The 14,092-nt window shown below is 41.7% G+C and overlaps 1 protein-coding gene across 2 annotated transcripts in view; it reads left to right on the forward strand.

Moving 5' to 3' along the window:
• The first annotated feature begins 10,050 nt into the window (after positions 1 to 10,050).
• ANO6 (anoctamin 6) overlaps positions 10,051 to 14,092 on the forward strand; it is a 230,726-nt gene continuing 226,684 nt past the window's right edge. The window contains exon 1 of one of the 2 annotated variants that reach the window (XR_004540720.1): positions 10,051 to 10,246. Coding sequence is in view for 1 of the 2 variants with exons in the window: in XM_033959705.1 (XP_033815596.1) it covers positions 10,183 to 10,246 (64 nt within the window). In the remaining variant the exon portion in view is untranslated. The remainder of the gene's footprint in view (positions 10,247 to 14,092) is intronic. The other variant, XM_033959705.1, reaches the window with a different exon arrangement.

A 14,092-nucleotide genomic window follows, 5' to 3' on the forward strand; every position in this document is an offset into this window, starting at 1 on the left:
TGGGAGGTCATTCCAGGTTTTTACACCCAGATAAGTTAGCATAGAGTGGAAAATTCACTTGTAGTGGAAGTATTTTGTGGATGGCAGGTTTAGTTGAATTCTGTTAAGGATTCTTCCCTCCTTAGCCAGCAAGCGACTTCACCCATGCTCCATGGTTCTAACATTGTACTTGACGGCTTCACTTCTCCTCCCTCTCCCCTCATGATGTAACTGCCCTCATGAAGTCACTTGCAGGCTACAGCAGAAGATACGGCAGCTGCCCTGTTTGCTCCCCCTTAACGCCGGGCAATTTTTGGGGAGGCCACAGCCCCTTTGCCCCCCCCTCCCCGTTCTGACGGCTATGAGCTGTCCCACCTCCACAGATGCAAATGCTAACACCAGTGTGCCACCGTCACCTACTGCAGGTCCAAACACTACTTAGTGAGATTGTTATCTAGCACTAGCACACAACACACACTCACACAGCACCGGCACAATACAAAGCACAGACTCAGCACCAGCACATTCCGCACAACTAGGGTTATCAGATGGCCAGGAAAACCTAGACATGTCCTCTTTTTAGATGGACTTTCTAAAACCCAGCAGTTTGTCTAGATTTTGGAAAGCCCCACCATGTCTGGAGGGCCTCTGAGCATGCACAGATGATGCCACATGCATCCACATATGCTCTGAGGCCCTCTAGACCCAGCGTGAAAGAAGAGACAAGGCTGTCTGAGGATGGGGCTGGGGGTGGAATGGAATGGGGTTGGAGGTGGAAGAGGGTGGAGTTGGGGGCATCATTTAGCTTTTGATGAACACATCGATTCATTGGTAAAAAAATGTTTCTTTGTATTGTGGAAGCTTCGTACCATCAAAAAATACTTTGATTCAGTATCCTTTAGATTATTGGTTCAATCTCTGATATTAAGTATCCTTGATTACTATAATATAATATATCTTGTTGAGAGCTCCCACCGTGTTTGGGATTTATTTTATAATTAAAACTATTCTGATTCCCAAAAGACTGGGTAGGCCGAGGGGCAATCCTCCTGCTGCTCCAGAAACCTCAACACCACGACATACTATGATAACAGCATTCACAGTTCATTAATCTTTACCGGGCTTTTCTGCTGCTATGCCAGGAGAAGTGCATAGCTTGTACAGCGAGATGTCGCTGAGCCCTCATGAACCACATACTCCCCCAATGCCCAGATATGCTGTGATGGAACAGACGAGCTTGGAGGACTCACGGAAAGGACCTGGTGAGGAGTGGCTAACCCGATGTCAGCATGCTGCTGCCGACCCCCATCGTGGAGCCGGTGCATGCAGGGAGTCTTTTCCCACTGAAATCGAGCAGAGGTGAGAGAGAAGAAGCCCAGGGACAGCGTCTAGTGGAAGGAGCCAAAGACCATCTGTCAATTTTCCCCCCACCCCCCCACCTCAAGCCGCTCGTGAGACCTCAGGCGGTGACATTGGACTCAATTTGGACTGCACTAGAAAAACTTCATGCGATATATATGAACTTTGTTACAAACACGCTAAATTCATCAGCTAAAATAACTCATTTAGAGATATCTGCTCAACATCAAAAAGAAGTGCTGGCAAAATTGGAGAAAACAACAAATGAAACGAAGAGTTTACTTGTTAAGCAGTCTACTGATAAAATGTTACTTATGAGAAAAATGGAAAATCTAGAGAATCAACAAAAAAAAACCTTAATTTAAAACTTTTAAATTTTCCAATTGCTAAATATATATCTCCATAAAAATTTTTTTGGTAACAGTGTTAAGTTCCTGATTCAAACCTATCCCCCATACAGAGAATTTATTATTTAAAAAAGATTTTGGATGTTAGTCAAGGGGAGAAGGCTGAATTAGATATATCTGCACTTTTAGAATCTTCAGAGATAGAGGTCTTAGGCAGAGCTACTTTGTTAGTTTCTCTTGTTTTCTAGCAAGAGAAAGAAATGTTATTGAAATTCTATTTTAAAATTAAACAGGGTCTCCTATTTAGGAGAAAAAGTGAACATGTTTCCAGATGTATCTAAATGGATACAATCTCATAGGAAAGAGTTTCTTACATATCGTACAAGAGTGATTTCCTGGGGGGCAGATATTCAGTTACGATTTCCTTGTAAGTGTTTCATTACCTATCAAGGTAACAAATATTTTTTTTTAACCTGCCCAATTAGGTTTCTTTATGAAGGGTAAAGGTTTATCTACCACATCCCAGACTGAAATACCTTGAAGGTGGTCTATGAATGATTAGGAATGATGTTTTGCTCATGTTTTTCTTTTTTTTTAATTTTTCTTTAGGTGATACCTTGATTCCCTCAAAGGTTGTTTCTTAAAACTTTTTCTCCCTCCATAGGTGGACTATGTTAAAAAGGTGTTCTTTTTCCTTATTTCTTGTTTCTGTTCTCAATTAGATATGGACTAATTGAAGTTGATATTTCAGTATTTCCTGTACAATGGTATATGAAATAAATTGAAATGATAATAACAAAAAATAATAATAATATATCTTGGATCTTACAAGAGAACCATCAAAAGACTGAGCATTATTCAGAATTCAACTCTGCCTCATTTTTGGCTTAAAAAAAAACAGAGAGCCAGAGTGGAATTGTCCCAATCAGAAAGGTGAGCACTAAAAAAAGTGTCCTTCAACTCATCTGATAAACAGAAATGCCTTTATTCATCCAAAATAACGTATATGCATCCAATGACTCAACGACCCGACATGCACATGTTTCGGCCTAACCAGCCTGCCTCAGGAGTCTTATGAGTCTTCACCAAGTGTATTAGAAAACCATATAGTGTACATAGATGCACACGCCCTCTAAGCACAACTACTAAAATACAAAGACGTGTGGATCACTGGTTTACGTCTTTGTATTTTAGTAGTCGTGCTTAGAGGGCATGTGCATCTATGTACACTATATGGCATTTCTGTTTATCAGATGAGTTGAAGGACACTTTTTTAGTGCTCACCTTTCTGATTGTGACAATTCCACTCTGGTTCTGTGCTTTTGAGTTTGTGGTTTTGTTTCCCCTGTTTCATTTTGTTTTAATAAAAAACAGATAATGTCAGCCCTTATTATAAACTATTGCACTGGCTGCCAGTGGAGGCAAGAATTATTTTCAAATTTGATTGCATTTGTTTCAAAACTTTAACTGGCTTGGCTCCAACTTATCTTTCCTCTCATTTTGAGCTGGCTCATACCACTAAATGTTCTTGTAGATCTCACTTATTTGCTTTTCCGACATTGAAATCTTGCCTCCATAAGAGATTCTTAGTCAGGATACTCTCATGTTAAGTTGGTAAAATGAATACTTGGCTAAGTGAAACTATTTCAAAAGCTTCTTTCTATCAATCTTTTAGGAAGCCAGTAAAGACCTATCTTTTTGACAAATTTGTTACCTCATAATCTTCTCCTGTACTTTTTTGCTGCTTGTACTTCACTGTTGTCACTTTATTGTGAACCGCTTAGAGCTGTTATGGTATTGCGGTATACAAAAATTAAGTTATTACTATTATTCTGGGATTTTACAGTTTTAGATATGGTAATCCTACACACAACCAGTCAGCACCTGGACACTTGCACAGTGACAAATAGGGACTACACAAACCCACAGGCACTGCACATAGGGTTAATGAGAAACACAATGCAGGCAGGTCAGGAGGTATTCTGGTTTGGGGACAGTGAGGGTTTGGTGGAGGAAGGGCACACCAAAGGGGGATGAGGGCCTAATTTACAGCAGGGGATGGGTGTGGATAGATGGAAGCAGGTATAGACAACAAGTACAAGCAAAGAAGAACACAACATGCAGGACTCAATACATGGGGTTAAAATGGTGCCAAAAGGGGCACACAGACAGCAAGCAAAAGCACAATCCACCTCCTTTACTCTACTTTACAGAGCTAAAACACAGATGGATCACAAAAGACAGGTTACAGCTTCACTTGTTCATTTGTATTTCTGGTTTAAGCATGGATATTCTCACTTCCAGTTCTGGATGTTGGCCTACTATACATTATCACATTTTGAAGTCCAGATCATGATGCTGCCCTCGACATGGCCCTGAAAGGTCCATTTTGAGATGCCTAGCTCCCAAAACTATTCTGCAATTAGCACAAAACTATTCCAAGTTGTTAAAACACACACAGACTATAAAAAATTGCAGGAAGACCTTAGGAAATTGGAAGGCTGGCCATCCAAATGGCAGATGAAATTTAATGTGGAGAAATGCATAGTGATGCACATTGGGAAGAATAATCCAAATCACAGTAACCTGATGCTATGATCCACCTTAGGAATCAGCACCCATAAAAAAGATCTAGGTGTCATTGTAATCAGTATGCTGAAATCTTCTGCCCAATGTGTAGCAGCAGTCAAGAAGGCAAAAAGGATGCAAGGAAGTATTAGGAAAGGGATGGTAAATAAGACCAAGAATATTATAATGCCTCAGTATGATGCAACCTCACCTTGAGTATTGCATTTAGTTCTGGTCACCGTATCTCAAAAAAGATATAGCAGAATTAGAAAAGGTTCAAAGAAGATTGACCAAAGGGGATAGAACCATATCATACAGTTTCCTAAATCCTGCATAATTTCAACAAGGATCCAATGCAGTTTACAGTCTTGATAATCCTCAACTAGGTTCTACAGAGTAGAACAATAATTCAAGAATAGTTAATGAGAAAAAGATGTGTTTTTAGCAATTTCCTAAACTGATAATATGGCTCGAATTGATGCAAACTCAATGGTAAACTATTCCAAACATTGGGTCCTTGCTATTCAAAAGTAAATTCATGTAATTGTTTGCGACAAACATATAAAGGGAAAGGAAAATTTAACTTATAACTCTGTATCGATGTTGAACTATGAAAGGATCTTGAAAAATTAATACTAAAAATGCGCCCCCTAGAGTTGATATCATATATAGCTTTATGGACCAAGCAAACAATCTTAAAATAGACTCTTTTTTTCAATGGTAACCAATGCAACTCATTCAAAACTGGCCTAGCCGTCTCAAATTTGTTTATACGAAAAATTAATCTAGCTGCAGTAATCTGCAGTAGCAGTAATCTTTTATATTCCTTTTCTGATAAACCACAATACAAAGAGTTGCAATTATCCATATACGGAAACAATAAAGCTTGCACAATGATCCTAAAGCTAGACTGAATTAAAACTGACCTTATTGTTCTTAATTGCCTTAATCTAAAATAAAATTTCTTAACCAAAGAATTAATCTGATCCACAAAAGTAAGATTGGAATCTATAATAACACCTAATCCTTTTGATGTTCTCTCAATCTTAAGCTTTTCTCCTGTAATCAGAGCTAATTCAATATAATGAAGCAAATCATAATCACCAAACCAGAGCAACCTGGTCTTCAGTTTGTTACGCTTAAAAAAAAAATCCTCTCTGTCCACTTACTCAGATATTCTACAACACTTTTTATATAATGGAAAGTACAGTGGTACCTTGGTTTACAAGCATAATTTGTTCCAGAAGCATGCTTGTAAACCAAATTACTCGTATATCAAAGCGAGTTTCCCCATAGAAAGTAAGGGAAACTCACTTGATTCGTTCCCACCCCTCCCCCCCTGAGGCCAGTGGCACTGCTCTACCCATCCGAGAACCGGCATTGCTCCCCCCTGCTCACGAAGGCTCCTCTCCGCGTGATCCACCTTCCCCTCCGCATGATCCGCCATCCCCCCCGCAATCTGGAATCCCCCCCACTTGCATCGCCCCCCCTCTCCCCCGCCGTGATCCGACATCCTTCCCGAACACATCACATCCGACATCCACCCGAACACATCACTTACCCCCCATCTGGCACCCGGCACCAGCACCAACGCACAGAACATGCCAGTGCCGGAAGATCTGTCATCCTTTTTGCTGGAAAACACTGAATTATACTCAATGGGCTAAATCCTCCACGTCTGTAGACCAAATGAAAAAATAGGACTTGCTGACCTAATCGTCAGAGAATGCTTCTAAGCTCTCAGAAGCCTGCACTGATAATTCAAGGTGTTTAAATCAGTAATTGCAGGAACAGGATATCTTTCATCGAGCTGCGAGCTGTGTTTTTAAATTTTTAAATAATGATTATAAACTTTTTAAAGTGCTGTATGCTGTGCCAAATAATAAAGTGCTATGTAACGTGCAACTTATTAAAATGACAACGAACTTGAAGCTTAATAACCGGCACTTATCTTTTTGTTTCTGCTCTTGTGCTGTTACTGCTCTTCGTTGTGCCTTGCAGCCGTTCACCCTAAGGGCCCCATTTCACCTTTGTATCGGCTTCTTCAGGGGTCTTTCAATATATTTGTGTTAACCTGCTTGCTTATGCAGTGGAAAAATGGCATAAGCAAGCAGGTTGGACATTTTTTTTGAGAATGGACATTTTTCCTGCTTCTACTTTCAACGTTTAGGGCCTTAGGCCAAGACGTTTCTTTTTACTAATCCCCTCTATATTGTTTAAATAAAATTAATCAAGGATATTTTACAGTTAACAGCATCACTTACAATCAATCACAAATAAATCAAAAACAAGGATGTTTTACAATTAAAATGTTCCTTACAATCAAATCATAGATGCAACGGGGACAAAAGCATCTATGTTATCAATCCAAAGTTCGTATAAAGTCATTTATTCACAGACAGTTATAAAAGCTCCGTATAGACCAGCTATCATAACAAGTTTTGATTACAAAAACCTACTAAGGGCTCCTTTTACAAAGGTGCACTAGCGGTTTCAGCGCACGCTAGCCGAAAATCTATTGTCTGCTCAAAAGGAGGAGGTAGTGGCTAGCACACACGGCAATTTAGCGCGCGCTAGTCTGCACATTAAGGCCCTAGCGTGGCTTTGTAAAAGGAGCCGTAAGTTTATCTATTTATATAATATATTGTTCATAATAAAACCAGTTGGGAAATATTAGATTAAACATATATTTTCTAACACTTATCCTCTACAAAATATTCTTTTGACACCAGTCACTTTTTAATTTGTTATTTTAATTACAATACACCACACGTCATTCAAAAACTAACTAAATATCATTTCAGGATATATTCCATTTAGGGCTCCTTTTACAAGGCCGTGCTAGCGGGTTTAGCACACGTGACTTTTAATCACGCGCTAACCCCCGCGTTGGCCGAAAAACTACTGCCTGCTCAAGAGGAGGCGGTAGCGGCTAGCGCAGCCGGTGGTTTAGCACGCGCTATTATGAATGTTAAATCGCTAGCGTGCCTTTGTAAAAGGAGCCCTTAATGTCTTATTATTCATAGGTAATAGGGTTGTCGAAACACGGACCATGTTGGGTCCATAGTCCCCATCATTTGGGTCCTAGCCATTTTATCATGTGGATTAAATGACTGTATTTTCAATAAAGCTTGCATCTTGGACATCTTCTCCACAGTGTGTTTTTGCTTTCGGTTGTTCTTCAGTGCTGTAAAGCACCAAGGGTCAATTTCTGTTTGTTTGTGCCAAGTACATGGACAGCCATTTCAACCTTGTGAGACATCCATCTGCTTTGAAAATTAGCAGTAAAGTGTTTGAATATGTACATGCAGAGGAGTTCTACCTTTATCTGCAGCTGATAAACATATAATCCCTTGTGAAAATTGACACCATTGTATTTAAAATACTTGCTGTTCTTCATTAGGTAAGATTCATGTAAGGATTTAAGAGCTGAATTTTTATCTTTTTTTATTTTTTTGCATTCAAGAGTTTTAATGGGAAAGGTGCTAAAATGCCATAAGTACTAAGAAAACCAGAAGGAAATAATACGACAATTAATCTGCAGAGAATATGATAGTATTTGTCTTTCCCACAAATGTAAAACAAGTACTGGCATTATAAAATGGTTAAAACACCTGGCTGGCAGTTTTGAGTTACTGGTGGAGGATTTGTTTTATAGTCATGCTTTTCAACATTAACTGATTTCCTAGGAAATATCTAAACAAATAGAAGGGCATAATCAAAGCAAATTCTAAGTCTGTTTTGGGCCTAGTGCACTAGTTGCCCAAAGTTGGCAGCATCCAAAGTCCATTCTTGAAAAATAGGTCCAAAAAAATTTTTCCCCCCAAAATCATCTACTTCTACGTCTAGCCATTTGATCATCCAGACTGCTAGTATGTCTATCTTTATACTACATTCTCATCCAGAAAATCAACCAAGTCCCAAACGCCTAGAACAAGACTTTTTGGGCATGGGAGGGGCCAGCAAAGTGATGGACTGGCCACCCAGACATGGTAACAGAGTAATGGGGCACCTTATAGGGCACTGCTGTGAACTTCACAAAAAGGATGCCACATAAACATCTCACCACAACTCCCTTGCAGGTCATGGTGAGCCCCTCCAAAACCTACTATATCCACTTTTCTACAACCCCAATAGCCCTTATGACTGTAGGTGCCACCTATATGGCAGTACTGTAGGGTTTGGGGTTTTTGGGGTGGAATCACATTTTCTATCATGAATGCAGTGGTTAGAGTGGCTTATGGGTCTGGGTCCTCCTCTCTATGGTTCACTAGCCCACCCCCCAGACTATTTAAGCCACCTCTCTGCAGCTCTACTAGGCTTTCCTGTGCCAGGTGCTGATGTTCTAGAGCAGGGGTGTCCAACCTTTTGGCCGAAATAAATGTTTCTGGGGCAGCACAAATGCGCAAACGCTGCAGCAAGACAGAGGAGGGAGCCAGCAAGATGGTAAACACCTGGGGGCAACAGAGGAAAGCACTGTATCGCCCTCGACCGGGGCTGCACAGGTTGGACACCCCTGTTCTAGAGGCAGGTATGTATTTTTATGGTGGTATGTGTGTGTGTGGGGGGGGGGGGGATCAGTGATCACTGGGGGAGTGTGTGTGGGTCTGTACTTTGTGTCTGCAGTTCCAGACAGTTTAGCGTGCATGTATGTGCAGATTATTAAAATGGCTTACTGTGGTCTTTTCCAAGTTTTCTAGCGGTCTCCAATAGTGCCATGCAAATGTAGTACAAAAAGGTCATTAATATTAAAATGAGCACACCGAGCGAATCTCTAGCCTTGTTGTGCCACATTTGTGGCCAAAATTTGCCAACAGGTCTGAGCTGTCGCCTTACTTTCCGATCACTGCCTGAGCATTAATTGGCTTAGGCACTAACAGGAAAGTAAGGCTTGACAACTCAGACCTGTCAGAGAATGATGTGGAGTCATGAAACTTACAAAGTTATTGCACAGTTTTCTTGACCCTTTTTGTTTCAGTGATTTCCAAGTTTATTTAAAATTTCTTATACCGCTCATCAGCCTTCTGAGCAGTGTACAATAATAAAATCTATCAACATCATACATACATAAATATCAATGTTAAAACTTAACAGGTGACGACAGGGGGAGTTAGTATAAAAGACAAGAAATCAAGACAAACAGGAACGAAAGGCAAAAGGGAGAACTACAAATTTTTTTTCAAAGAAAACGAAAAGTGTGGAATAGCGAGTAAGTTTCTTGGGATCTTTTCCAGATAAGCCCCGCCAAAAAGTTAACCCCCGCCACAGTTTTAGCTAACACCATGCTAAGTGAATACTTGGGGAAAGTGATATATAAGGGGGGGCGGAGCCCCCCCCCCCCCCCTTGAACCCCACCGAGTCATTATTCAAATCATGTGAATAATTTCCTCGGAGGGCTTCAATAGTTTAATAATTTATAAGGTGGCGGGGCTTAAGTTTTTGCCCGTGCACTTTTTGCATTAGTGGCGGGGCTTATCTGGAAAAGACCCGTTTCTTGGTTCCACATAAAAAAGGCAAATCAAAACAATTCACTTTTAGAGGAAAAAAAAAAAAAAAAAAGAGAAAGAGAGAGAGGCGTTTCTGTTGCTCCTCTGTCACAAAGGGAGGAAATAGTGATTCTTTATTTCCATTCTCTCTTCCCTGTCTGCCGAGCAGAGCTTGTCCCGCCAGCCCTGGAGTCTTCCATGAGCCCTACGGTCTCCCCCTATCTCTTACTATCCCATTCCCTGACAGGAAAAGAAATGAAATTCCTGTGACTAACACGCCCTGCTGCAGCGAGAGAGAAAAAGCGCGCCAAGAGCGGTGTTCCTCTCAGCCCCGCCCTTCGGGTGCTCAGTGACGTCCTAGGAAGAGGTTGAGCCCCTGGAGACACAGAGAGCCCCGCCGGACTGCTGCTGCCTCCCGGGGAGGAAAGCAAAGCTGGGCGACGATGAGCTTCGGGAACGAGAGCGAGCTGCTGGACATGGACGAGGTGGAGGAGGATGGCGACATCGGTAAGTCCGGATGAGGCTGGCTGGGCTCCCGCTGTAGCCAGCACTTGAGTCCCATCCGCAAGGGACAGGCGCGGTACCCTGCAAACTTCGGTGGGGATGCAAGATGGAACTTAACACCCGATAGGGCAGTAGAAATCGTCCGTTACCTTTTAAATCTTTTGAAGCAATGTCTTTTTAACTGAAGTATGGGTAGCGATCGTGCAAAATGCAAATGGAAAAAAAAAAAAACTACTTCTGCTGGCTGACAAGTTAATGGGAATTCTGTTTGCACTGGGCTTTAGTCTTAACAGCAGAGATGATGATAGGACACCCAGTAGTCCTAGAAATAAGGGGAGAAGAAATTGGAGGTAGAGTGCAGGCCAGGATCTGAACTTATTTGATGCTACAACCCTGGACATTGAAAATAAAAATATGATTCCTTTTTCACTGTATGGCATGATAAGTTTATGTGATGCAGCCACGACTTTTTGAGCAATCAGCATTGGACTGAATGGCTGTAGGGTCGCCTTCCTGGGCTGCTTTGCCAGATCTACTGTAAAACATGCCAGGCAAGCACTTATAGTAGCATGGATGGAAGTGGTGCGTACTGCGTTGCACAGGCTTGCACCAGCAGTAACATGAAGGGAACTGACAGCCAAGACTCCCTGCCCTTGTAACCTCTCAAGCAAGACTGTGTGTCTTGCCTCTGTTGTTTGTTCTTTTCATCTCCCTCCTAGGTTTATTTGTTACGGTATCTTTTGTTCCTTGTATTCTTGCATACATTTGCAAGAAAAGGTGTGCATTTGTTGTTTTAGTGGAACTCTCAGTATTTCAAACTTTCCCAACTTGAATTCATGCATCATCAGGAATTTCATTGCGAATTTAAAGCTAACAGCAAACAATGCAATTGCAGCAGATCCCACCTTTTCTGGGAGCTTCCCCTCCCCCCAAGATCAAACCTTCCTATATGATTCTGTGCTATTTACTTATTTGTTTTTGTAAGGTGGAAGGGGAGTCATTGTTCAAACAGTTTTGGGGGCTCCCTAATCGTGATGTTGCATTGAGGTCAAAATTTGCTTACACTGCTTCAGATCAGGAAAGATCTTTCCCAGAAGCAACTTGCTTTACATAGGGCTCCTTTTACTAAGCAATAGTAAGCACTGATACAGATTACTGTGCTGTGATAAATATGTACTTTGTGTGTGCATAAATGTGCTATAAAACATATTTGTTTTCACAGGCATTCTTCTGAGATAAAATATGTTTTAGATGCGTCAGATGTATAACACGGAATATGTATGACGGGCCGCTGAAAAGTTCTCAGCTGAACCAACAAAGTTGGAGCAGTCTCCGTCGCGAGCTATACATGTAGAGCTCCTTTTATTAAGCTGCGATAGCATTTTTAGCGTGGGCTAAACACGCGCTACGCGGCTAGAACTAACGCCAGCTCAATGCTGGCGATAGCATCTAGCGTGCGCTAAAACCACTATCACAGCTTAGTAAAAGGAGCCCTTAGTCCAGTGATTTTCCACATTTTATGTTCCATCGGAAAAATATAGTACCAAAAAAAGTGGAAAATCACTGGACTAAGGACTCCTTTTACTAAGGTGTGCTAGCCGATTTAGCATGATCTAAATGCTAACGTGTCCATTATATTCTATGGATGCGTTAGCGATTAGCGTGCGCTAAATCAGCTAGCGTGCCTTAGTAAAAAAGGGGGGAAAGTGTATCGCCCTCGATGAATGCTGACCCAACTTTGTTGGTTGGGCTTAGAACGTTTCAGCGGCTCCTCGTGTTTGTGAATATTTTGAGAAGTGTTATGTATTAATGTTAATATATTTTATGCATGTATGTTGTAAACTGCTTAGCTTCGCAGATTTGCTGTAAATAAAACATTTTTAAATTAAATTCAAATTTTTCTGAGAAGGGGCATGTTTTTAATAATGACCTCGCACTAATGGTAACATTAGTATGTGGCCATTAATTTTGAAAATGTAAAATCGGCCATTTTTTAGCTGCAGTGGAAGTGGCCTTAGCTCGCCCTTATGCTGGTCTTTCTCGCACACTAAGGCCACTTTCACTGCAGCTTTGTAAAAGGACCCCATCGCTTGTGGTGGTGGGAATTGACAAGCAGGACTAGGAACTTACAAACATACCATAATATTGGTTCAACAGCTGAATGAAATCAAATCCCATTGATATTATTTATTTTGGCGTGACAGCACCTCTGCTTCACCTTGCCAGGGCCAAAATCTCTTTTCTGTAAGATTCTCTGTCCTTTAAAAAATACATAGAGGATATAATCAAAACAAATGTCCGTTTTGGGCCTAGGGCACTAGTCACCCAAATTCAGAAGCGTCCAAAGTCCATTCTCAAAAAATACATCCCCCAATTTTTATTTATTTATTTTTTTTAAATCATCTATTTCTACATATAGTCGTTTGAGTATGTCTATGTTTATACTACATTCTAATCCAAAAAATCGTCCAAGTCCCAAGCGTCTAGAACAAGAGCTTTCGGACATGGACAGGGTCAGCAAAGTGATGGACTAGACACACAGACATTGCAACAGAGTAGTGGGGCACCTTATAGGGCACTGCTGTGAACTTCACAAAAAGGGTTCCACATAAACATCTCACAATTCCCTTGCAGGTCATGGTGAGCCCACCAAAACCTACTATACCCACCTGTCTACAACCCGAATAGCCTTTATGACTTCAGGTGGCACCTATATGGCAGAAGGGTTTTGGGGGGTTTCGGTAGGCTCACATTTTCCATCATGAATGTAATGGTTAGAGTGGTTTATGGGCCTGGGTCTCTATGGTTCACTAGCCCACCCCCCAGACTACTTAAGCCACCTCTGTGCTGCTCTACTAGGCTTTCCTATGCCAGTTGCTGATGTTCTGGAGGCAGGTATGTACTTTTTATTCTGATTTTTATGGTGGTGTGTAGTGGGGGGGCCTGTACTTTGTGTCTGCAGTGGTTATCTGGTCTCTTTGGATACCTTCTGGGCTCTTAGACCTGGTTTTAGATCACCTATGTCACAACGTATACGTTCCATCCAGGCAGCTTCGTAAAACTTTTGATTGTCCCTGCAGTATGACTAAGTCTAGGTCGGCCCACATCCTACCCACATTCCGCCCTAACCAGGGCAGGATTAATTCATCGAGGTCCCCTAGGCACACAAGTACACTGGGCCCCCTGCCCCACCCTACCACGCCATGCACCCAGGCGGAAACAGGAAGCTGCGTCAGAGGGAAGCTTTGGGCAAGCAGCACCGCTTGCACAATTACAGTTCTCGTTGCCTTTCTTACCCGCGTTGCTTGCTTGTCTTACTTTCCATCGATGGGGGGGTTGCCGATCGGGGTGGGGCCCGTGTTGCCAATCGGGAGGGTCCTGCGTTGCTGATCGATGCTGGAGGGGCCCATCGCCATTTGGAAAAAACAATGTTGATGCCTTCCTTCATCGGGCCCCCCTGACTATTTCGGGCCCTAGGCACATGCCTACTTGGCCTATTGGTTAATCCTGTCCTGGCCCTAACCACTCCTTCAAAAATGCCCCTTTCAGCTCTGGGCGTACAGCAGGATTCAGAGGCCTAAAAAAGTCTCTGAATACATTTAAAAAGTCATTTTGATTATCGGTACTTAGATGACCTGTCTTTTAGGTCGCCCAAGTGTGGATTTGGGCAGGTTTTTAGACGTATTTCTGTTTCGATTATGAGCCCCATAAAATTCTTGTAAAACCTTTCTATTTTTCTTTCTTCTCTTTTTTAAAATATGAATGAACCATTATGGAGTGTATGGCGCTCTCATGTGATATCACTTTTGATACTGGAGCAGCAATGTATCTAATACCCATCATCCTCTA

The sequence above is a fragment of the Geotrypetes seraphini genome, chromosome 9 (genome assembly GCF_902459505.1).
Source record: "Geotrypetes seraphini chromosome 9, aGeoSer1.1, whole genome shotgun sequence".
Taxonomy (NCBI): Eukaryota; Metazoa; Chordata; class Amphibia; order Gymnophiona; family Dermophiidae; genus Geotrypetes; species Geotrypetes seraphini.